Raw genomic sequence first — 24,154 nt, forward strand, 5'->3', positions numbered from 1 at the left:
ATGGAGTTTCATGGTCACCATTATTGGTACTAATTTTGTAGTTAATAAACTGAACTGAAATTCCACAGCTGCATTGGCAGGACTTGATCTCATGCTTGCAAAACATCGGTGAAGGGCGTGAGATTGCATCAGCTCTAGCTTCTGCATTCTCTATTGCAGCATTGACCTGACGGAAATGCACCATTTCTTGTACTTCCATTTATCAGGGTTGTGTGTTCTTCTGGGTAAAGTCCTAGCTTTGAGCATCCTACATAATCTACAGATTAAGACATTTTCATAAACTCTCTTTTTAATGTTTTAGTTAATTGTTTTTTTCGCTAAAAACAATACTTTTCAGAATTTGCTTCTGCATTTGAGGTACATTATTTGTAAAAAAGTGAAAAACTCAATTGACCATTTTGGTTGAAATGATCAACACCAATCTTTCTTGTATCTAGGTTCCATCGGATAGACTTTGTCCAGATGGCTTTCATGAGGAGATGAGGGCCTCATCTGCAGAATCCAGGATCAAAGTTGTTTCAATTAGTGAACCTCAGATGAGGAAGGGAAATCACAAGAGGAACTGCTGAGCCTTGTGACTGCCTTACTTCTTGTATTGAGATATAAACTTTACTTTCTAATACTGCCTGTCACAGTTTTCATGTGTTCAGCTCCAGAGCAAGCTGCTGCTGCCACATCAAAAATAAAAAAATCAGCTGACTTGTACATTTAAAATCCCCATCTAGCTTCCAAATCAGATTGTGCACCCCACACAACTTGATTTCAATGTCTTAAGCAAAAATGTCCAATGATTTGGGTGAAAAATCATTTAGAAATTCAAGAAAGTGGTTGTTGTCTCTACTAAGCCCATAAAGCTGCAGCAGGTTAAACTTTCATTGTCCCAGTTCATTTGACAAATAAATATATGACAGAATGACAGGCGTTTACATTTTGATTTGTATTTTGTGTTCATTTATGATAAACAAATCGAAGGTGGGTGGGAAAGGCCGTTCAGCTGAGGTTCAAGATTTGACCAATTATTTGGACCTGGGACATGTTGGGTGACCAATAATGGAGGAAGTAGGGGCGAGACACAGGCAGTGGGAAGTTAGATGATGAATCTGCCCAAAAATATGGCCACCTTGAGATTGCAACTCTAAATCTAAATCAATCAAATATAATACCCAGTGATACCGTACAAATTGAGTCATGCAGAAGTGTGGTCAAATGGCCTACTTAGATTTCACAAAAGATCTCCTTGGAGCAATCAACACAAGGAGTTTGGAATGAACAAGAAGCCAATCATTAGTCAGTCTGTAATCGTTACTGGCATCGAGCAACACCACACAGAACAGCAAATAGATCATTGTGCACAGGTCTGTGAAAAAACACCCCTGAAATGCAGAACCAAGTTAAGATAATGGCAGAAACATCTCTGCTTGTGTGAACTTAAAGGTAACCAGCATAACTTCAATATGCAAGAATATGTATATCTATCTGGGAGAATACAAAATATGTTGATAGGTTGATACATTGATTGTACCTCCCTTATCTTCAAGGTTAGCTCCTCATAGTCATCATCAATTGCCCATTAGAACTGTTGGCTCATTGGATTACTGATGAATCATAAAACAAACTTTAGCTATCTCATGCACCCACACACATTCTCACACACATTGATCCACACACACAATCATATACACACGAATGGGAGTAAAATAAATCAAGAACATGTAAGAAACTGCAACATACATATGCTGATATCTGAATAGATTCTGTTGTCAGGGGGATTCATCATTAATAAGTGAAGTCAAACTGCAGGTGGTAAAGTTTACTACTTTATCGTGCTTCAGCCTATGCTAATATTGTTCCACCTACACTCATCACATGCACATAAAGGGGCAAAAGACTGCGTAGCATAAAGCCTATACTGGCACAGATCATCCCTATGGGCTAGTGATGTATGACACGCTAAATGGAGGATTAATTAATCTGTTTTGTTGTACCAAGGAGTTAAAGGAAGCTTCATTTCAGAAAAACTGTCATTAATAGATAAAAAGCGTAGGAATAAACACTGCATTATTTTGCACATTATAATTGGTTATCTGCAAAAAACAGAAAACAATTTCATGCATCTATCATGGGAGCATGTTCTGCTCTGTGAATTTACTAACTATACCACTACCACTACTATACTAGGGCGGCACGGCTGGTAGAGCTACTGCCTCACAGTGGCTGCGACCCGAGTTCGATCCTGACCTTGGGTGTTGTCTGTGTGGAGTTTGCACGTTTTCCCTGTGACCGCATGGGTTTCCTCCCACATCCCAAAGACGTGTGGGTTAATCAGCCTCTGTAAATTGCCCCTGGTATGTAGGGAGAGGATGAGAAAATGGGATAGTATAGAACTAGTGTGAGTGGGTGATGAATGGTCAGCATGGAATTGGTGAGCCGAAGGGCCTGTTTTCATGCTGTATCTCTAAACTACTTTGTCCTTATTGAGAATCCAGGGAACTAAAAACAAATTGGAACACTATATGCAGCATAATATGCAACACAATTTCTGGAGGGGGCATGAGCTGATTGGATTATTGCTCCACACATACATGATCTGAGATGCTCAGTGCAATGCTGGAGCCCCCATTTTCTGCTGTTTCCTGCTCGAGCTCCCTCCCCGCTACCTATAGGTAAGTACGTTGCACCCACTACAGATTCTGGTTGGAAATCAACAAGCACAGGCATTTGCAAGGTCAAGGGAGCGTGAAAAGGAGCTTTAAGATGGTACAGTGCAACTGGTTGGTTGGGTTGGTTGACTTTTTCTGCATGTTGGCAAAACAAAGTTTGTTTTAATGATTAACTGTCCTTCTGGTGTCTCAGCAGTAGGTCAACCTCAAAGCAACTCCCTCGCCATGCTTTCTCCCATTCCTGTCCGTGGTTTATAAAGCATATTGTTCCATTGATTCGTGATCAACATGTGCCACACTCCACAATAAATTAAAAAAAAATAAAAACAAATCCTGTTTTACATGGAGATAGCAGCTAAGATAGTTGCTTGCCACTGCCGACTTTGGCTAAATATGAATGGTATAAATTAAGGGCAGGTATCAAAGAGGGAATAAAGGCCAGATTGATACGCTGCCGATGTGTGTGACTAGGTCCAGTGCAGCTAACTATAAGTTGCTGCATGGATGGAGCTCCCTGAAAACCACAATGTAATATGTCTCTTAAGCCCCACCTCCCCTCCCATGTTAGTAAGCAAACGAGAGCTGTAATTAAAATAAAAGCCCATGCAATTCATTATCACGGCTATTTACAAGGAGGCTGACAATGGTGGAGTCTGAAGGACTGTGACTTAAACATAGCCCGTGCAGAATTAAATGCAGGGATGCGAGGAGTATTTATACATATACAAGTAACTGGCTCTTCAGGTTTTGCAGTTAAAATGCAGTTATTGTCCGGGAATCCTTGTGTCTTTTTTTGTTGTTGCAGTAGCTGGGTTGTATTTGAGAACGCAGAATCTCTCCATTTACTGTTTTCAACGTGCTTGCAAAGGTGGATGTTTCTACAGAGCATCCCAGCATGGCTTGGCTTGGATAAATACGCCGCATTGTACCTGTGCTTCAGCAACAACAACAGCAAAAACAAAAGGAACACAACAAAACAAGATACTCTTGACCTTTCCCTTACGTGGCGATGCTAAGGTTTACTACTTTTCTTCATGGTTGGCGTAAATGCCAGCCTCCCAACGCAGAGCCATGGCACTCTTTCGGCGGGTGACCCTGGTGGCCTCCAGGACCTGGAAGAATTGCAAACCCCAAGAGAAGTGAGCGGAAGGAAAAATAAATCAATCAACCAATACTTCTACGCAGTGAACATCTTCTTCGTCAACGTGAACCGCCACTTCGTGCTGACTGGTCACCCCGCCCACTATTAAGATGGCAGGCTTTCATTAACTGGAGTAACTTCACAGCTCCAGCGACCCAGGTTCAATCCTGCCCTTAGGTGATGTCTGTGTGGAGTTTAAATGTTCTCCCTGTGACAGCGTGTATTTCCTTCTAAGACGTGGTCGGTTAATTGGACACTTTAAATTCCCAATATTGCCAGGTGGGTATTAGAATCTGGGATGGGACAATAAAAATGGGGAGAAAATTGGTTAAGGTAGGATTAAGGTAAATGATGGCATGGATTCACTTTGAGGAGGAAGTGGCTACATAAATAAATGACAGGTTTAAAATACCATTGACATCCCTAGGCTGGGCTGATTCATGACATTACAGGGTGGTATCCATCCTCCATATTGAAACTGAGCTCTAGACTTCTTCTGAGCAACAACAGTCCAGAAAATCAAACTGGACCTTTTAGTTCCAACATGGAGCTCTTACTCTTTTAAATCATCTTATAAACAAAATTATTTGGAATACAGCGGAATGAATGACTCAATTCCAAATAGCATTGTGTCTCTTGGGAATATTTATTAGTTGATTGGAATACATCCTCTGCATAAGAAAGGTCCAATAACTTAATAGAAAGGTGCATGTTCCACATATTGAAAATCCATCACCACATAACGTGGTGGTGAGATACAATGTAATGTGGCAAATCTCTGCCCACATACACATTCATTCCAGGCATATTCATTTATTTGGAGCAATATTTTGAATTAATTTTGAAGAGTGTGCCATTGTATTATACTTTTAAACAATACATAGTTGACACTGAATGCCACTTTCGAGCCCAACCTAGGTAAACCAAACAAAATGTGCATTATCAATATTTCTGATATACATATTAAAAATGTTGAGCACCTGGGATACAAACCCTCAGAACACAGCTGCAATAGACAAAAAACGGGCAGCTTTTTTAAACATAAATAACATGCTCATTTTCACCAGATTGGCCTTCATTGCCCGTGTTGACTGTTATTCGGTGTCCAGCCTCTTCAACCTCCACATGGTTAGCAGAGAAACAAGCAACATTTGGTGAGATGTGGGGTTTGTGTATAGTCAGAAAGAATTTGGATTTATTTAGCATCTTATAGACCAGGGGTCGACAACCTTGTTCTGCATAGGGGCCGGGACGCATGTCTGTGAGCGGATGGCGGGCCATATCTATCATGTGTGCACATGGATCCTGCCCCGGATGGCCAGCATCAAATCACGTGTTCACAGAAGGTAGACAAAAATGCTGGAGAAACTCAGCGGGTGAGGCAGCCTCATGCAATCCTTGCATGTCTCACCCGCAGAGTTTCTCCAGCATTTTTGTCTACCTTTGATATTTCCAGCATCTGCAGTTCATTCTTAAACATGTTCACAGAAGGTGCGCGGCCGTGCCGGCGGCTTTGCGCAGGATGCGGTACAGCCAGAGCTCGGGGCTCGCTTGGGGAAGCGCTCGTCCGCTGCTCGGGGGAGTGCTCTGAGGGCCGGATGATTATGGGGGAAAAAATCCACCTGCGGGCCAGATGATGTCGGGTTACGGGCCGCATTCGGCCCGGGGGCCGCAGGTTGCCGACCCCTATTATAGACATTGTCAATATTCTGGGGATGATAAAAGTACTGGAATAAGTCATATAATCCCTCAAACTTGCTCCTCCAATCAGTCAGATCACAGCACTTCCCACATTTCAATTTCTCTCTGCTGTTCAATCCCCAAAAGCATTGATTCCCAAAGTAATCAAACTCATTCTTGATTATCCCCAATGATCCATGGAACTCTGAGATCAACCTCTTATCCCAGAGCCATTCCCCTCATTGGAATGTCATATAATCACAGTTAAAGGCTCCCAAGATTATATAATATGAGCCACGTTTAAGAGATTCACCCTTGTATTTGCTTTAAAGCTAAGTCAGTTTTAATTGTTGTACAAAGGTTATAAAACCCGAGAAAATATTGAGCAGCCCTGGATGAAGGAATACGATTGAGAGGCTAATGGGCCACAGATGAAGAGAATGGCAGTAAGACTGGTAAATTTCACCTGGCATTAATCGGAAGAGCTGAACAGCCTGTTACTGTGTTGTAAATTCTGGTGGTTCTGTTTATTGCAATCACTCCAAGATGTTGGCATTAATTTTGCCTTGCTTAGGTTAGTCTAGAGAGACTATGCGGAGACAGGCCCATCGACCCACCGAGTCTGCACCCACCAGCAATCCCTGCACACTAACACTATCCTACACAGACTAGGGACAAGTTACAATTATACCAAGCCAATTACCCTACAAACTTCTACGTCTTTACGTCCTTGCTCTAATATTGCGTTTGTGCAGTAAAGCCACTGTCAATTGGTAATGTACATCACCTGATCCCCTGGCGGACACAATTAATACTTACAGCTTCACAGTCATTCAGTATGATCTCAGCTTGCTCAGTGGCAATATCGTAGGAAATGGACTCGCTGGCTGCTGTGGGTTTTGTGACACCATCAAATACAATGCAGGTCACAGGTGAATAGAGCAAAAAGTACCAAGGTTTTGTATCCCAAGTTTGCTTCATGGTTATTGACATTATAACCTTATAATCACTTCTTCTGAGGTTGTTAAATGTATGGGGTGAAGTCCAGGGTCACAGGAGTGCACTGGGAATAACCCACTCACGACAGATCAGTGGTCGCCCTGCCACTGTTGGCCGAATGTGTCGCTCTGGGGGATATTCCCAAGACCCCTGTAGCCGTGGAAAGATGATTCTCTTGTTAATAATGGATACATGTTGGGAAGCATGTGGAACATCAGCTCGTTAATTGAGGCCCTGGCACCCCTCAGTAGCTGCCGAAGGGCGGCCCATGTTTGGGCAGGAGGTGGGGATTGATTAAGCAAGTTAAAAAGGAAGCACAGTGAGCGAGGGACAGAGAGAGAGAGAGATTAACGGCTACGGAGATTTGTAACCAATGAGAAATGTGTTGTGGATAAACTAATCAATACTTTAACCATTGCAGTCTTACAAAACTCACATTCCCAGGTTTCCCCATCTGTGGCGAAGTTGATTAATTACTCCATCTGTGCCACGTAAAACATCAACATTAAAATAGCAGAACATCTCATTGCTTCCTCTTTCACTTTAAATGGACAACAAATGCATATTGTATCGAACCATAGAAAAGACAATTAAAAAAAAAACCAACTTGCTCACAAACCTCACCATGACCTGGGTTAAAGCAATGAAACAATTGCAAAGATATAATTCCTGCCAAATCGCAATGGAGTGCTAATTCAGTTTCCTTCTATTCTCTTGTCATCACATGACCTGGGGGTCACTGAGAGGCTCCACAACTTCCCCACTGATGTACCTAATTAAAAATAGCAATCTTCCATTTCTATCGCCGCTTTCAAGCCTTCAGGCCACATCTAAGCACGTCACCATGTGAAGTATTTCTGGTGCAGATGCTGTTGTATTGCAGGGAAACAGAATGGGCAATCTCTTACTAAATGCACTGTGGTTATGAGCAAATGTACTTTCATCTTGTTGGCTAAAGGATAAACCCTGCTCAGAACTAACTGACATCTGAAATTATTACCATGGGATCTATTACAACCATCCGGGAGAGAAATTGGGAATTCATACACATCGTGCCTCTGAGACAGCAATCCCTCCAGGGCCACAGTGGAGTGCCCTCTAGATTTTGTTTTCTATTTAGAACTAGGCCCTTCAGTTTTTTTTAATGGATTCACTTGCATTCTGCCATAATTGTTAATGTCTTTCATTTTCTTCTCCAATCCTGAGTCACTACTCCCCACATTTGGCTTATAGGACAATATATGGTATATATAACAAAATAAATCCTGATCCTCTTGCGTCTGGGACTTGAGGTCACTGTGTTCCTGGAGACAAAGGCTTGCAAGTGGGAAGGAGCAGGGGCAAGGGTGCATTATATGAACAGTGCAAATAATATTCAACATAGAGTTTACGGCTCAGAACTATAATGGATGTATGGCTGAATTTAGGCTCCACACAAGATTCCTCCCATACTCCCCGCATCTAACTCCAGACCTTTGTTCCCATATCTCCTTTCTAGTTTTCTAGGTGCATTCTAACACTAAGGAGTTCCACACTGAGCTCCTGAATGCTGTTTTTTGCATCTAATTAGCAGCTTCCTAACATTTGGCTTTGCACTTCATCTGCTCAAGTGGAAACATCTGTACCACCTGCTGCCAATCCCCTGCATTATTTCAAGGACCTTCATCAGATCAAATCTTCAGCGAACTCTTTTTGTAGAAAATGCTGAGGAGCATGGAGCTAAGTCGTCCGATGGCCGTGAGATTCAGGGGCAAGTATCGGCACCTTTGGTAATGAATGGAGCCGGCAAGCATTTTAACTTGTATGGTGAGGAGAATCACAAATGCTTACATTGGTATCGTCCCGCCTCTCCCGTCGCTTTACTTTCTGCACTTCATAGTCTTCCAGCAACGTCTCCATCAGGCCTCTGGAGCGAGACTGTCCTAAATATTCCTGCTCCACAGACGTGGCATCAGACCGTGGAGAGGGTAACGGGCCTTCCGCCATTGGCGATACCGGACCCGACTTCTCAATTTTCCCTGCAGAGAGAAAAGAGGAATGCCATCAGGAACTCTTCAAAAGATTCATGGCTGTACAGTAAGTGCTGGATGGGTGAAGGTATTCTTAAAAACAGAAAGGACATTGAAATCTGCAGAAAGGTACTGCAGATAATGGTATATTCTGAAGATAGACACAAAGTGCTGCCGTAATTCAGCAAGTCAGGCAGCGTCTCTGGAGTAAAAGGATGGGTGACATTTTGGGTCGGAACCTTGAAGACCCTTCTTCAGATTCTTCAGACTGGTTGAAGGGTCCCGACCCGAAACGTCATCCATATTATTTCTCCAGAGATGCTGCCTGACTTGCTGAGTTACTCCAGCAATTGTGTCTGTCTTCAGGACATTGAAATCTGATGGCTGCAAGCAACTGCTTTTAGCATTCACTCCCAAACACCCTGGTCACGATGGTTAAGGCCCTCAGAACAAAAGTCCTTTCAATATGGAGGATGAAATTTTCCACAACGTAAAATGTGCTTGAGGTGGCATTTCACACTTGGGAACATGCCTTTTTGGAATCTATCAGAGCAGTGTGCTGTACTTGAGTAAATTCAGCATTCCTATAATTTCATGAAGGCACCATAGTAACAAGAGCATAGTTCAGAGAGTTGGTGACACAGTTCCATAGCCCTTGCTCTCACATTCCATCAAATGGGGCAAGTTTGCCCATTGGAATGTGGGAATACAAGGATTATTTTCCGGAGCCGAGTTCATATCCTCGTGGGTTGTATCAAGATTCACCCTTGTTTAAACACAATTTTAACAATCTAGTTACAGAGGTGTACTGTACCAATGTTGGGTCAAATGCTGAAGAGTTGTGCAAGTGTAGTCACCGTTGGAAATGGGATGGCCAATATGTGCATGACAAACCCACAAACCTCCATGTGATAATGACCTATCGCCGATCTGAGAATGAGCCACAATCAAAGTTGACTCCTTCAGTGCAGTGTTCACATTGGGATCACTTTCAGGTTGAGATGCAAAAATCAATGCTCCGTTTTCCTACTCAGGTGGGGACATCAGATGGTTGTATGTTTCTCCCCAGTGCCCTGTATAATACGTAATCGGCTACCAGCATCAACGCAACAGAGTAATGTCACTATTCAATAGACTACCTTATGTCAATAGTCATTATAACAATGGTCATTTTTTGGTTTGCTGAAATTAGGATCTTCATACAATACAATACAATACAAATTTATTTGTCACATGCACCAACTAAGGCACAGTGAAATGAATTTGCCAGCAGCGATACAATTGGAAAAAGTGAATACACAGCACACCATAGAATTCAACACAAACAGCCACCACGGCATTCTCCACTGTGGTGGAAGACAATAAAGTTCAGTCGGTCCTCCTCCTTTGTTCATCTGTGGTCGGAGCCATGAACTCTCCGCAGTCACTGCTACGGATGGCTGGATGTACAGGCCCTCTTGTTCGGGATGGCCGAACACACTCCGCGGCCTGGAGTGCCCGAATCGGCCACCTTCCCACCGGAGACCGCGGCTTCAGGATGTTGTAGGCCGCAGGCCGGCGGTCGGAGGTCTTCTCTGGCAATCCCCGGCAAGAGATCCGAGACTCAGGATGGTAATTCCACGCCACGTCCGCGGCTAGAAGCTCCGCAGACCACAGCCCCACGATGCCAAAGTCACCAGGGCAGCGATCGGAGCACTCCTTTCTGGCGACCCACTTTCTGGCAAGGGTTCGCCCCCGCTCCGCGATGGAAAAGTCATCGCTGCTGAAGCTCTGGGCCCGACTCCGGGAAAGGCCGCTCCAATCCAAGTTGTTAGGCCGCGCGGGAGGGAGGCGGGAAGCGACATGGAAAAAGTCGCCACTCCGTCGAGGATGCGACTGAAAAATGGTTTTCCCCCCACCATCCCCCTCACAAGACACACCAAGAGACACTAACACAAACATTTGGACACCGTCACTCCTATGTGTACAATGCAAGACAAAAGTTATTACATTTAAGGTACAAATTGATAGGCTTGGTAGGTACAACTTGATAGACAACTGAATAGTGAAAGACGAATAGAGTGGATGTTGAGAGGATGTTTCCACTAGTGGGAGAGTCTAGGACTAGAGTTCATAAACTCAGAATTAAAGGACGATCTTTTAGGAAGGAGATGAGTAGTAATTTATTTAGTCAGAGTGTGGTGAATCTTGGAACTATTTGCCACAGAAGGCTGTGGAGGCCAAGTAAGTGGATATTTTTATGGCAGAGTTAGATAGATTCTTTATTAGTACAAGTGTCAGAGGTTATGGGAAGAAGACAGGAGAATGGGGTTAGGAGGGAGAGATAGATCAGCCATATGATTGAATGGTGACGTAGACTTGTCGGGCCTAATGGCCTAATTCTGCTCCTCTCACTTATGACCTTATGATTGGCCAGTTGGACTCAGACAAAGAGTGCCTTCCAGCAGTTCAAACCTTTCACTGGAAAACATTGTTCCTCATTCCATCTTTGAGGGGAAGGAAAATGGAAAGTATGACTTTTACTTTAAGAGCTAAAGGTACAATGGAGATTTATGACAACCATGTAACCCATTGGATCACTATAGAACAAAGAACAGAACAGCACAGGAACTAGCCCACCAGCCCACAAAGTCTATGCCGAACATAGTGCAAAGTTCAACTAATACCTTCTGCCTGTACAGCTTAGTTTAGTTTTAATGTGTTGGAAGGAACTGCAGATGCTGGTTTAAACCAAAGATAGACACAAAAGTTGAACTTAGCGGGTCAGACAGCATCTCTGTAGAAAAGGAGTATTCTTTACTCCAAAGATGCGATCTCACCCACTGAGCTACTTAAGTTTTTTGTGTCTATCTTTAGTTTAGTTTTAGTGTAGTTTAGTTTATTGTCACGTGTACCGAGGTACAGTGAAAAACATTTGTTGCGTGCTAACCAGTCACCGGAAAGACAATATATGATTGTACAGGATCCTTATTCCCCCCATTCCCTACCTATTCATGTGCCTATCTTAAAGCTTCCTAAATGCCATGATTGCATCTGCTTCCACCATCACCCCCAGGCAGATCATTCCAGGCACCCACCTCTCTGTGTAAAACAAACATACCTGGCCCATCTCCCTTTAGTCCTGCACATCTACTGTCACTTTGTCTACACTTCCAATCAGCACCAATTCATTCTTGTTCCTCCAGCATCAGCCTTACTGTTCCAGGTGATCATCTTGTATTATTAACCATGACAATCCATGATCCATTCCACTTTGCTGTTTTTACATTGGATGATGCATATAATATGCACAAAATCAGACTGCCTTGTCCACCTGGCGTTTACACTGCACCAGACCAGTTTGCCATACTCATCTTTCATACGGGGTGCTGAAGTGAGATCATATCACCCCCTCTGGTAGATCCCATGTCATTACTTCAAAGAAGAGTGGGGGAGTTTATCGTATATCTGGCTAATGTTTACTTCTCAATCAAAAACACTGAAGCCAGCAGATGATCGGACAATATCCTACGGATGTTTTTTGGATGTAATCTCATTTCATTCATCATAACAGTGACAACACTCTGTCGGATGGAAGGAGCACTGCGATACCCTGGGGTGTGAAAGACATTGCACAAATGCAAGTCTTTCTTTACACCGGATTCCTTACTGGCAACAAATCGGTCTTTGCTTGCCCTCTTTTTCTAGGCAATTACAATTTTAAAAAGATGCCCTTCTGATCTTTCTCTTGTGTTAATTGCAGTTGCGTCCTGCAGTTAATCTTTAAATCAAGGACGGGATTGCATAGCCTTTGGTTGGTACTCTTGTGCATGCTCAGATCTAGTGACCGAATCCCATGTACCGCATACTTCCCTATATATGCTCATGCTTGTGTCTTGTCTCATTACTATCTAAGGAGAGCCTATTTTGCAATTTATGTTCTCCAACATGGTAAACTGCTTTTTTAGGAGGCACTGTCTTTATCAAACTCTCATCGAATCAAAAACAAGTCTAGAGTCGAAAAAATCAAAAACAAGAGACATATTCCTCTTCTCTCTTTCAGGATTTGGAGAAGGATTGCAACCTTTTGCGATTCTCTGAGCTGCTCTTCCATCTCCACTGGCCATTCACTCTCATGGTACTGCAGGAGAAGCACCACTTATCCTTTCACCTTTTCCCTTCCCACCATCCTGGGACTCAAACTGTCTTTTCAACAGCGATTGACTTGCACCTCCTCCAGTCTTGTGTAACGCATTCTGAGTTCACAGTGTGGTCTCCTCTACATTGGAGAAAGCCAACCAAACACAGAGTGGGTGATCACTCTGGGAAGCCTCAGTGTAGAGTTGTCCGCAACTTTTCTTCAACATCCTACTCCCACTCTAACCTATCAGTCTATGACATCCTGCACTGTTACAATGAGACCAAAGACAGGCTTGAGTAACAATACTTAATCTTCCATATGTGGGCCCATTGCTGCCTCTGGACTCAATACTGAATCCTTTAACTTTAGGTAATTTTCTCTTTCTTTCCGTCTGTATCACAACTGGCCATTACAGCCGATAATTATATTACTCTCTTTACTTCATTTCAAACAGCCCTGCTCTTAGGAACATAATTCATCCAGAGAAGCATAAATTAATTCTAACCGCTACATTAACTCGTTGGTCTCGCCCCATCAGAGATATCCCCTTTGTTCTACTCGCTGTTCTCCTATCTTCACTGCTACCAGAAACAAATTTGTTTTCTCTCCCAGTTCTATCTCAAGGTCTCTGACCTGAAATGTAAACACTGTTTCCCTTTTCACAGATGTTGCCAGAACTGCTGAGTGTTTCCAACATTTTCTATTTTTATTACTAGTCTTGGGGCTGACAAAGTAACTGAACGTACAGTATTTGGATATCTCTCTGAATAAAACACTTATTGCTTACATTCAACTGCAAACTACTGGCCGTTTCCGAAGGGATGACTAATTGTCAGGAAGCGTGACAAACAATTGTTAAACGACGCAGTGTGACATTTCTATGGCAACTCCAATGAAGGCATTGATCTAATACATTAACTCGTCTCTCTTCCCAAATGCTGTCCAACCTCACAGGTATTTGCAGCATTTTATGGTGTGTGGGACTACAGTACATTTCTTCCACCCATGGCCTCAACCTTTGCCATCTCTATACACTTGTCCAGTTCTATAACCCTCCGAGATACTTGTTCCTCTTCTCTATCTTTCAGCGTGTCATCTATTTTCAGCCCATCAATTCTCAGCCTTTCCTTCAATTCCTCCAATCTCGTCTCTTGTTCCATCCAAGAGTTGCTCACCCCACCACTGGTAGCTACCCATCAGCTGAAAACGGCTCAGGTTCTGAAATTCCCTCCATCAATTCCCCCAGCATCAGGCCTACTCTTCCAGGTCATCTTCTAGTATTCTTAACCAGAATCTTATTGAGTTCATCAATTTTCAGCCAATCAATTCTAAGCCTTTCCTTCCTTCTTTAACACCCTCCATCAGAACCACATCTTTCACCAGATCGTGAAAATCACTCTCTGTAGCGATTTCTGTGTCAAATATCGTCTCTTATGGGGTTTCTTGGGGCAGTTTGCTATTCTGCACACACAGTTATAGACATAAGGATCTGCAGATGTTGGTTTACTAAAAAAAAACACAAAATGTTGGAGTAACAGTGGATCAGGCAATCTATCTGGAGAACATAGGCGACATTATGGGTCAGGTTTAAAGAAGGGTCCCAAACCGAAATGTTGCCTGTCCATGTCCTCCATAAATGCTACCTGACCTCCTGAGGTACTCCAGCACTCTGTCTTTTTCTATACAAATTGTTGTTTTTTTAAACAATATTTATGATATTCTCTCTGCCTATTGGAAATATCAAATCCAGGGAGAACGGCATTAGTAGGATTAATATAAATAGTGATTGATGGTCGGATTGGACTTATTGGGCCAAAGGTGCTGTTTCCATGCAATGGCTCCACATGACTCGATTGTTTAAGTATTTCCCTCTTGGCGTGGTAACAGCTGGGGACATATTGGTTTGGACTTAGCGGTTGTCAGGGTCTCAGGGCCCTTACGTCCTTATTATAGCTCAGTAGTTTATCACTCCTGTCACCAGATGGCAGTAAAGAGCCAGGATTAACACCACTGAGGTCTGGAGAATGTGGAGTCTTCATCTACCATCTTTTTACCCCCTCACCCCATGCAACATACGGTGTTACAGTTCTGTGGTATGTGAGCAATTCATCATTTGAGGAGAGGAATTCTTTATTGCACTGAGTTACACAGACACACACACACACACACTTTGTGCTTTACTGCGTAACCCAGATATATTCCCCTCTGAGCATTAGACCACACAGGGCAAGTTTTACCAGGCAGAAGGTGGTACTTCATGATGCAACTGAACAAGTGTTGGTGAATCCAAACTTGGACCACTGTGCGCAGTTCTGGTCGCCCAGCTACACAAAGGAAGTTATTAAGTTAGAAAGGGTGCAGAAATAAATCACCAGGATATTACCTGGACCTGTGGGCTAGAGTTATAGAGAGAGGTTAGATTGGTTGGGACATTTTTCATTGGAGTGTAGGAGGCTGAGGGGTGACCATGTTGAGGTGTACAGGATCAAGAGGGGCACGGATAAAGTGAACACTCACAGTCTTTTTCCCAGGGTAGAGGATTCTAAAACTAGAGGGTGCAGGCTTAAGGCGAGAGATTTAAGAGGGACATCAGGGGCAACTTTTCCACTCAGAGGGTGGTCCGTATCTGGAACGAGCTGCCAGAGGAAGCTTTATAAGTGGGTGCAATTGCGACTTTTAAAAGATCAGCCATGATCATACTGAATGGCGGTGCTGGCTTGAAGGGCCGAATGGCCTACTCTTGCACCTATTTTCGATGTTTCTATCTTGGAGATTTTAATTTATTTTACCTGATGAATTGGGATTTCTCCTTGAATTAAAAGAAAATCACAATGCTATAGTTCTATGAATCAATGCTATACCGCACAGCATGGGTCCCGCTGCATAATCCACAGACTGGTTCATGTAGGTCAGCACTGATAGATAGAAGGATCAATAAATATTGTGACAAACAAGGAAATTTGACAGCACACATGAGACTGCACTGCACATCCATTCCTCTACCATTGTGTAAACAATGTGGAGTATTGTCATTTGATCTGAGTTATTAATTTCAGGGAAGGATGTAGCACCATGTTTGTCGAGCATGAGGCTTGGCTCCACCAGCAGAACTCTTGCCTCCACCGTAGATGCAGGCCAGACTGTGTGATCACGTCTGACACCTCTCAATGAGGTGTGAAGTTTCAAATCTGGCAGGACCGCACAAGTAGAATATCAGATGGCCTGGCTTAAATTTACACTTTCCTCCTCAGCTGAATTCAGCTAAATCCTCATGTTAACAAAAGGGAGAGAATTTGGAATTATACGGTACACTTCCAACCCCCAGCAAGTCCAAAAATGCTTTGTACCAAATCACCCCAGCCGATTGTGCAGAACAAGCTCCCGTAAAGAGGTGGACGATAAATGAGCAAATTATCAGCTTTTGGTGATGCCTGCTGAGGGATAAATATTGGTCTTGGGACAATGGGAAGAACAATCACTATTGTTCGAAAATCCACTGTGAGGGTAAGCATGAGTAGAGGTTAACGCCTCGTCTAAAAGACAGCGCCTGCAACAGTGGAGTAACTCCCTCAGCGCTGCCCTGAAGAAGACAGCCCGAGCTCGATGCTCCAGAGTGGTGCTTCATCCCATAGCCCACTGACTCAGAGGGTGGAGGACCAAAACCAAGTCACAATTGAGCCTCCCATAGAAGTTCAACATTAGGCCGATACTTCCAACTCAACGTACAATGGAAACCCCTGTCAGACTCCCCCTTTACTTGCTAAAAGGAAAGCCCACACAATCCACGCTGGTTTCCACGATTGCAGGAGGCTCATGCTGTATGGGAGCATTCCTATTTTGTTCATTCCGCCCTGTCCACCTCCATATAAAACTGAAGGGAGGATTTCATTCCACAAGCCTGCGACCTCCTGATATTTAATTTCCTGTGTGGGGCTGGGGGAGAAGGCGGCTGACATTATAAGCAGAGAATGAATGCTTGCTTCTGTTGACCTCATCCTGGCACTCTGTGCAATGTCCCAGGGGCTGTGCAGTTGCCAAGAAACAGAAGGATAATGTCCTAGTTAACACCAACGCTCTGTCTGACAAAGAGAGGGAAGCCAACCACTGACTGTTCAAAACAAAACAGCAGCCAAGTTGGAAGTCATATCCAGAGTGACCCTGGTCGCCTGAGGAAGGGTGTTGTGGTCTTACAGAGGCTAAAGCACAGGCACGCCAGGACAACGACCAAACTGGAGGGGTTGAGCTACAGGGACCTTTTTCTCCCCAACTCCTATTACAGGATGACCTGAATAATGGGTTTTTCCCCGGATGCTCCGGTTTCCTTCGACATTCCAAAGACGTACAGGTTGGTAGGTTGATTGGCTTCGATAAAGGTTGTAAATTGTCCCTAGTGTGTAGGATAGTGTTAGTGTACGGGGATCGTTAGTCGGCGCGGACTCGGTGGGCCAAAGGGCGCGTCTCCGCTGTATCTCTAAACTAAACTAAATGCAATATCTAAGGGAAGGAGCCAAAGTCCAGAGCAAGGAGATCAAACCTGGGGGTGACCTGAGGAAGCTCTCCTTCACATAAAGTTGAGTGGAGTTGAACACTCCCTTCCTTTGTTAGTTACTTACGAGTTACAGAATTTCTAAACTGTTAAGCTCGGACATCCCATGCAGGAGACTACTTTATCAGATGTTCATTAATGTCCGAAGAGGGACTTGGGAGACTGTTCACTGCATGCGAGGTGGCGAGAGGGAGGAGCTTGCTCCCACACGGATAGAAATGGCATACATTTGGAGTATTGTGTTCAGTTTTGGTCACCCTGCTATATGAAAGATGTTAAGCTGGAAACAATGTAGAGAGAATGTTGCGAGGACCAGGGTGCCTGAGCTATAGGAAGTGGTTGGGCAGTCTAGGGCTTTATTCCTTGGAAGGCAGGAGGATGTGGGGTGATCTTTAGAGGTATATAAGATCATGAAGGGATAGATAGGATAAATGGTCTTTTGCCCAGGGTATGGGAAATAAAAACCAGGGAACGTGGGTTTAATGTGAGAGGGGACAGATTTAATAGGAACCTGACAAGCAAGGTTTTCACACAGAGGGTGGTGGGTGTATGGAATGAGCTTCCAGAGGTGGTAGTTGAGGCAGATACTACAACAACACTTACAATTAATTGTGTAGGAAGGAATTACAGATGCTGGTTTAAACCAAGGATGGACACAAAAAGCTGGAGTAACTCAGCAGGTCAGACAACATATTTGGAGAAAAGGAATAGGTGATGTTTTGGGTCGAGAACCTTTTCACACTGAGAGTCAGGGGAACAGGCTGCCTATCTTAAAATTCATTGGATAGGTACAAGGATAGGATAAGTTTAGAGGCATATATGGCCATATGGGGACAGGGCATATATAGGGTAGATGGGGCATCTTGGTCGGCAAAGGCAAGTAGGGCCGAAGGGCCTGTTTCTGTGCAGTATAACTCAATAACTCTAAATAAGGTGAAGCTAGATAAATGCAGGAGAAGGGAACAGAGGGAAATTGAAGGAGGTTGGAGGAAGGAGGCGTATTGGACCATGCACACTGACATGGTTCATCTGCTTCTGTAGGCATGAATCTCCTGCATAGAAAGAAGCGACACAAAACATCTGAGTGGACCATCACCATCTGGATTAGTCCACCCCAATGGCTTTGTGGCTCAACACGAGGCACCCTTTGCCCATGGCTTGGCCAAACCCACTGGCCTGGTTCACCTGATGGGGGAGTGCAGGGTTATGGGGTCTTACCCGGGGCAATTGGTTTGGAGAGTCCCCCTGGTGGTGACGGCAGGGGCCGGGACCTTCTGCCGAGACTCTGCACTGTCTTCAGAACCTCCCTCTGGTGCCGGAGCTCCTCCTCCCGGTCCTGGGCCGCCCGGATCTCCTGCTCGATCATCGACAGGGTCTTCTGCCTGCGGGAGCGAAGCTTGAACGGCCCGGACTGGGCGATCACCTCCGGCTCCTGCGAGTGGCTGACAAAGACGTTGTTTCTGGAATAGTCTGTGGGCTCCATGTAGCTGGCAATGTCGCTGAAGGGGCTGAACTCAGGCCTGTACAAGGAAGGATGTGACCCGCCGCTGCCAGTCTCCGCGGTGACGCACTGCCTGGCCGTTGCCGTGGGAAACAGGAAGCAGTCATCCTCGAGGCGGCCAGGCTGCACCTCCTCCTTCATCCTATCTCCATTCACGGGTGCCTGGGGTCTTTGGTCCTGCTCTGTGGGTGGTGGTGTCACCAATGGTGCAGCCGACACAGCCTGAGGTGTAATGTGTACCCCCTCGCTCCCCACCGCCCTCTGAAGCTCGGTCTGACAACATCCCCCTGACCCTGTGGTCACATGGCTCTCCTGGGCCAGGGCCAGTTGTATTGCTTTCTGCACCAGCATCTCCGCCTGGTAATGCAGCTGTTGCTCTGTGTCCAATGGCAGCGGAGACCTCTGCTTGTACAACTCGTCATCGCTGAGCGAGCCCAGGGTGCCTTCTCTCTTGTACGAGCTTTCATCTCTCTCCCTGTCGACGGGAGTCAAGGCTTGGGGCGTTTGCGGCTGGGAAAACTCCTGCGAACCGCCCAGGGAGAAGTCCAGGGATACGTTTGTCATCTCGTTGGAAGCACCGCTGTCGCTCACATTGTCAATACTGAAGTCGTTGGACAGGGTTTCCATCACCGTAGTGTCCTGGGACCGAAGGGACAAGTCGTCCAGACCAGAGTCTACCTCCTCTGCTGTGGAGGGGAGATTGACGTACTTGAAGCAATGGTCTGAAATGTCGCTGTCGCCATCTTCGTTTAGCACTGTCAAAACAGCCCTGACCCTGGTAAACCCCTCATCATCCACACAGACCTTCCCTACCACCTCGTCCCTGAGGCCGCTGTTGATGATCAGCTCAGCGGGTCGGTGTAGAGGTGGCTCTGTGCATGTCTCCTCTTTCTGCTGGCCCTCCCAGGGGAGTGACCGCCCCTCCTGGCTCTCACCCTCGTCGGGCACCACGCTGACCTTGGACGCCTTGACCAGGGACACCTCACTGCCACTCAGGGGTGCCGCGTGCTCCTGAGTCCCGCCCGTCTCTGTCAAGCCGCCTGAACCCACCACCCGTTCCCTTTTCGGTGCCTCCGCCAACTTCAGCGCCGGACGGGTGTTGGTCCCTCGGGTGCTCGCTGGCCGCCTCTGGCTGGCGTGCTCGGGCGCGTTGTCCATCTTGAGGAACTGCTTTCGCGCAGCAGAGAAATCTATCTGCTCGGTGACAACATCTTCCCTGTTGATGCTGATGGGCTCTGGTGGCACAAACATGGGAAACTTCAGCTTGGGGGACACTGGGGACAGCTGGCCCCCCTGCTTCCTCTGCTTGCGTTCGGCGTACTTCTTGTGGGATTCCAACTTATCCGGGTCGAGTTGCTCCTCGATGGTCTTCTCCTGCGGCGGCTTCCACTTCTCTGCAATGCTGGGATTCTTCTTCACCACCTGGCTTCGGATGACCTCCAGCCGGGCCCTCTCCAGCTCAGCGATCTCGTCCGAGGCTCTGCTCTTCTTGATCTTGTATGGTTCGTTCCTCCCATCCTCGGTGAAGAGCTTGGAGGGCTTTTTGTCCTCGTGGTAGGCCCTCAGCTCAAACCTGGCTTCCTTCTTCAGGGGCACGATGACTGGCTCGCGGTCCCTGGAGGACCTTCTGGAACTTTCCACCAGTCGCTGTTCTCTGTTCCGCTCTGCCGCAGAGGACACTCTGATATAGCTCGGCAGGAGACCATTCACCTTGACCTCGCCCTCCTCCCGCATCTGCTGCTCCTTCCCGTCCACGTGTACCGTGCCGTTGAGCGGCAGTGCAGATGGCTCCGGCGCCATGGAAACGGGAGAACCCCGGCCGTCCGCCCGCACTGGGCCCGGCTCGGGAGAAGGTGGCACATTCGATCCGTTCTCCACCACGGGCTCGCAACAGATGGCTTCCAAGACCTCATCGAGGTACCTGATCTCCTTTGCGACGTCGCTGTCCAGGGACTCGTGCCTGCTCTCAATGCCATTGTGGCCTTTGTCTTCACGGTGAATCGGCGCACTGTCCAGGGCGGCAAGCTCTGAGGGGACGACCTTCGGCACGGCTACGCCTGCGCTCTTGGGTCCGCTGGGGTGGTGGTCCACCTCCATTTCCTCCTCGTGGCCAGACGACAGATGGTCGGGGTTATCGGAACCAGAGCTTCTCCTGCTCTTGCCCTTCAGTGCAGTGCCATCCTCCAGGAGCTTGGCAGTAGGTTTCTGTGCAAAATGAAGGGGAAATGAGCATTAAAACGGATACGGAGACCGAGCAATTACACAGTGCAACAAATAGGCACACCACATCTCATAGACATCATCTACACTGTAATTCAGACTGCCGTTGCTGACTGGGTAGACACAAAATGCTGGAGTAACTCAGCGGGACAGGCAGTATCTCTGGAGAGATGGAATGGGTGACGTTGCGGGTCGAGACCCTTCCTGCCATTGCTCACTGCTTGGTTCATATCCACGGGGTGAATTTACTATATGTTTCAATTGGATGGGATGCGGATAAAATAATTTTCAAAATCAAAAATCAAAAAAGCTGCAGATGGTTGAAATCTGAAATAAAAACAGAAAGTGCCGGAAATATTCAGGCGATCAGGCAGAGATCTGCAAAGAGAGAAACAGAGATACTGCATCCAGTTGGTGACTCTGTATTATAACAGGGAAAGATAGGAAACAAATTAGTTTAAGCACCAGCAAAAGGTGGAGGGGAGGGGAGCGGAGGATAGCTAGGACAAAGAGAATATCACAAAGCGATAATTCTGGACAGTAGCAAACTGGAGATTGGATCCATCTGCAATCATTTTTCATGCACAAACATCGTGTCACAGTGTAAATTGTGAAGAGGGGTCCCAACCCAAAAACATCACCTGACCTAGCCTTGTTTTCCAGAGATGCTGCCTGACCCGTTGAGTTACTGATCCAGAACTGCCTCTGTTGCAGTATTGTGGGAGTGAAGGAGTGCAGTGGTTCAAGAAAGCACCGTCTGAGAGCATGGTTGAAGCTGGGTCGATGACAACATTTAATAAGTGTCTGAGATGAGCACTTGTGTTGCCTAAGTGGCGAGGTCTATGGACCAGGTGCTGCAGGAAGGGATTCATATGGAACGGTGCCAAAAGTCATAAGGTCATGTGATAGGAGCAGACCTAGACCATTCGGCCCATCAAGCCTACTCCACCATTCAATCATGGCTGAACTATCTCTCCCTTCTAACCCCATTCTCTACATAACCCCGACACCCATACTAATCAAGAATCTATCTATCTCTGTCGTAAAAATATCCATTGACTTCGCCTCCACAACCTTTGTGAAAAATAATTCTACAGATTCACCATGCTCTGACTAAGGAAATTCCTCCTCATCTCCTTCCTAAAGGGTCGTCCTTTAATTCTGAGGCTATAACAAAATTGTACTCTTGCCTTATGACATCTTTATGCCTTGTACTCTTCAAATGGTGGCCTCTTCACAGGTCCAAATGTTCCTGGCTCCAATAGTGGCGATTGCCTCACCTGCCACACAGTCCTCCCTGTATCACGAGGCCACACCAACTCAGCCTTCACACCAGGGTGGCACAGTGGTAGAGTTGCTGTCTTACAGCATCAGAGACCCGGGTTTGATCCTGACTACGGGTGCTGTCTGTATGGAGTTTGTACATTCTCCCTGTGACCCCGTGGGTTTTCTCCAGGTTTCCCGGTTTCCTCCCACACTCCAAAGACATACAGGTATGTTGGCTAATTGGCTTGGCAAATTTGTAAATTGTCACCACTGTGTATAGGACAGTGTTAGTGTACAGGGTGATCGCTAGTCAGCACCAACTCAGTGGGCCGAAGGGCCTGATTCCACGCTGTATGTCTAAACTAAACTCTTAAAAGAGGCTTCTTGTTTTCTACATCTGAGCCAGAATTGGTGACCTGAAGCTTTGTTTCCTTATGTGACTTCAAAACAAGTTAATAGCTGTAGAGTGCTGTAGAGGTATGTCAAGTGTCTCTTCACGATCCTTCATCAATAATTTTAAGGCACTGGGATAAATCATTTAACAAAGACACCTTGTGTAGAAATTTGGCTTTGATCAACAGAACTTCCCTTGTAAATCTCCACTCAATATTTGTTGAATTGAATTCTACACGACCGTCTGTCTGAGAACTCATACACTCAGTACGTTCAGCAGTAGAAGAGACCTGCACACCATCACTTTTAGGGTTATTTCAATGAGGGTTAATGGCAAAGATGGAGGATGAATCATCCTAGGTTGGGATTCCTCTGACCAATGACTGCAGCAAGGTCTTTACTGAGAAGTAAACAGAAAATAGGTGTAGGAGTAGGTCATTCGGCCCTTCGAGCCAGCACCGCCATTCAATATGATCGTGGCTGATCATCCAAAATCAGGTCCCCGTTCCTGCTTTCACCCCATATCCCTTGATTTCGCTAGCCCTAAGAGCAATATCTAACTCCCTCTTGAAAACATCCAGTGAATTGGTCTCCGCTGCCTTCTGTGGCAGAGAATTCCACAGATTCACAACTCTCTGGGTGAAAAACATTTTCCTCATCTCAGTCATAAATGGCCTACCCCTTATTCTTAAACTGTGACCCCTGGTTCTGGACTCCCCCAACATCGGGAACATTTTTCCTGCATCTAGCATAGCCATTCCCTTAAGAATTTTATATGATTCTATAAGATACCCAATTTTATATGTTTCTATAAGATCACATAAGATCACATTCACAAGGAACTGCAGAAAACTCAGTCCTTTTCTCAATCCCTTTCACTAAATGATATATTTGAAACTTGTCACCACAGTATGCACGCGATTCTGACCATTTATTTGATATGGTGCAACATTACTCCATCTGATTCAGTGGGGAGCTTGTATTCCCTTTGGGAATAGAAGATTAAGAGGGTACTCTTTTTTTTCATCTTAAAGGATGAAAAGATTTGAAAGGAGTAAACTATATTCTCTGTTATGGAGGCCAGGTCCTGTATGCAAATATTAATGGTTAATATTAGATGGCACATCTTCATACATAGGCCAATGCAAACTTGCAGTTCTCCATCCTCAAATGTTGGGGAGTCTAGGAGTGAATAGAAACTTATGAATTGAGAATGATTGATATTAAAGGGACAGGTACAGTAGGTGACAGATATGATGCAGATTGAATGTATTGAATTGAGTAGTGGAATATCCTATAGCCTGAAGATGTGTTTTGACTCGAAACATCACCCATTCCTTCTCTCCAGCGATGCTGCCAGTCCTGCCTAGTTACTCCAGCAATTTGTGTCTATCTTCAGTGGAATAGCTTCAATGGGCGGTGTGACCTCTTCCTGTTTATATATTCCTGTCGTGGGTTCTTGAAATTTATTCCCCTCATGACCAAGATTAAAAGAACTTGCTCCTTTGGCTCTTGGCTCAAGAATTGCTATTTTCACTCACAAGCAGTGGAGATAGGTTCATACTTCACTCTCAATCTCAGCATGACAGCTGTATATATTTTTTAATCTTTCATTTGCG

General features: G+C 45.4%; 1 protein-coding gene and 1 long non-coding RNA gene across 7 annotated transcripts in view; one reads left to right on the plus strand and one right to left on the minus strand.

Annotated features, from left to right (window-relative positions):
* Positions 1–2,378: 2,378 nt before the first annotated feature.
* LOC116971224 lies at positions 2,379–14,480 on the plus strand. The gene is made up of 3 exons (XR_004411441.1): positions 2,379–2,393; positions 4,037–4,041; positions 14,393–14,480. It is a non-coding gene; the product is annotated as an uncharacterized LOC116971224 (long non-coding RNA).
* The window catches only part of LOC116971220 (A-kinase anchor protein 2-like), a 125,215-nt gene continuing 103,881 nt past the window's right edge, over positions 2,821–24,154 (minus strand). For all 6 annotated transcript variants that reach the window (XM_033018193.1, XM_033018196.1, XM_033018191.1 and 3 more), the window contains 3 exons: positions 18,374–20,861; positions 8,311–8,498; positions 2,821–3,772 (listed from right to left, as the gene is read on the minus strand). In XM_033018193.1, coding sequence (XP_032874084.1) covers positions 3,683–3,772; positions 8,311–8,498; positions 18,374–20,861 — 2,766 coding nt within the window. In that variant the 3' untranslated portion in view covers positions 2,821–3,682. The remainder of the gene's footprint in view (positions 3,773–8,310; positions 8,499–18,373; positions 20,862–24,154) is intronic.

The sequence above is a fragment of the Amblyraja radiata genome, chromosome 3 (genome assembly GCF_010909765.2).
Source record: "Amblyraja radiata isolate CabotCenter1 chromosome 3, sAmbRad1.1.pri, whole genome shotgun sequence".
Lineage (NCBI taxonomy): Eukaryota > Metazoa > Chordata > Chondrichthyes > Rajiformes > Rajidae > Amblyraja > Amblyraja radiata.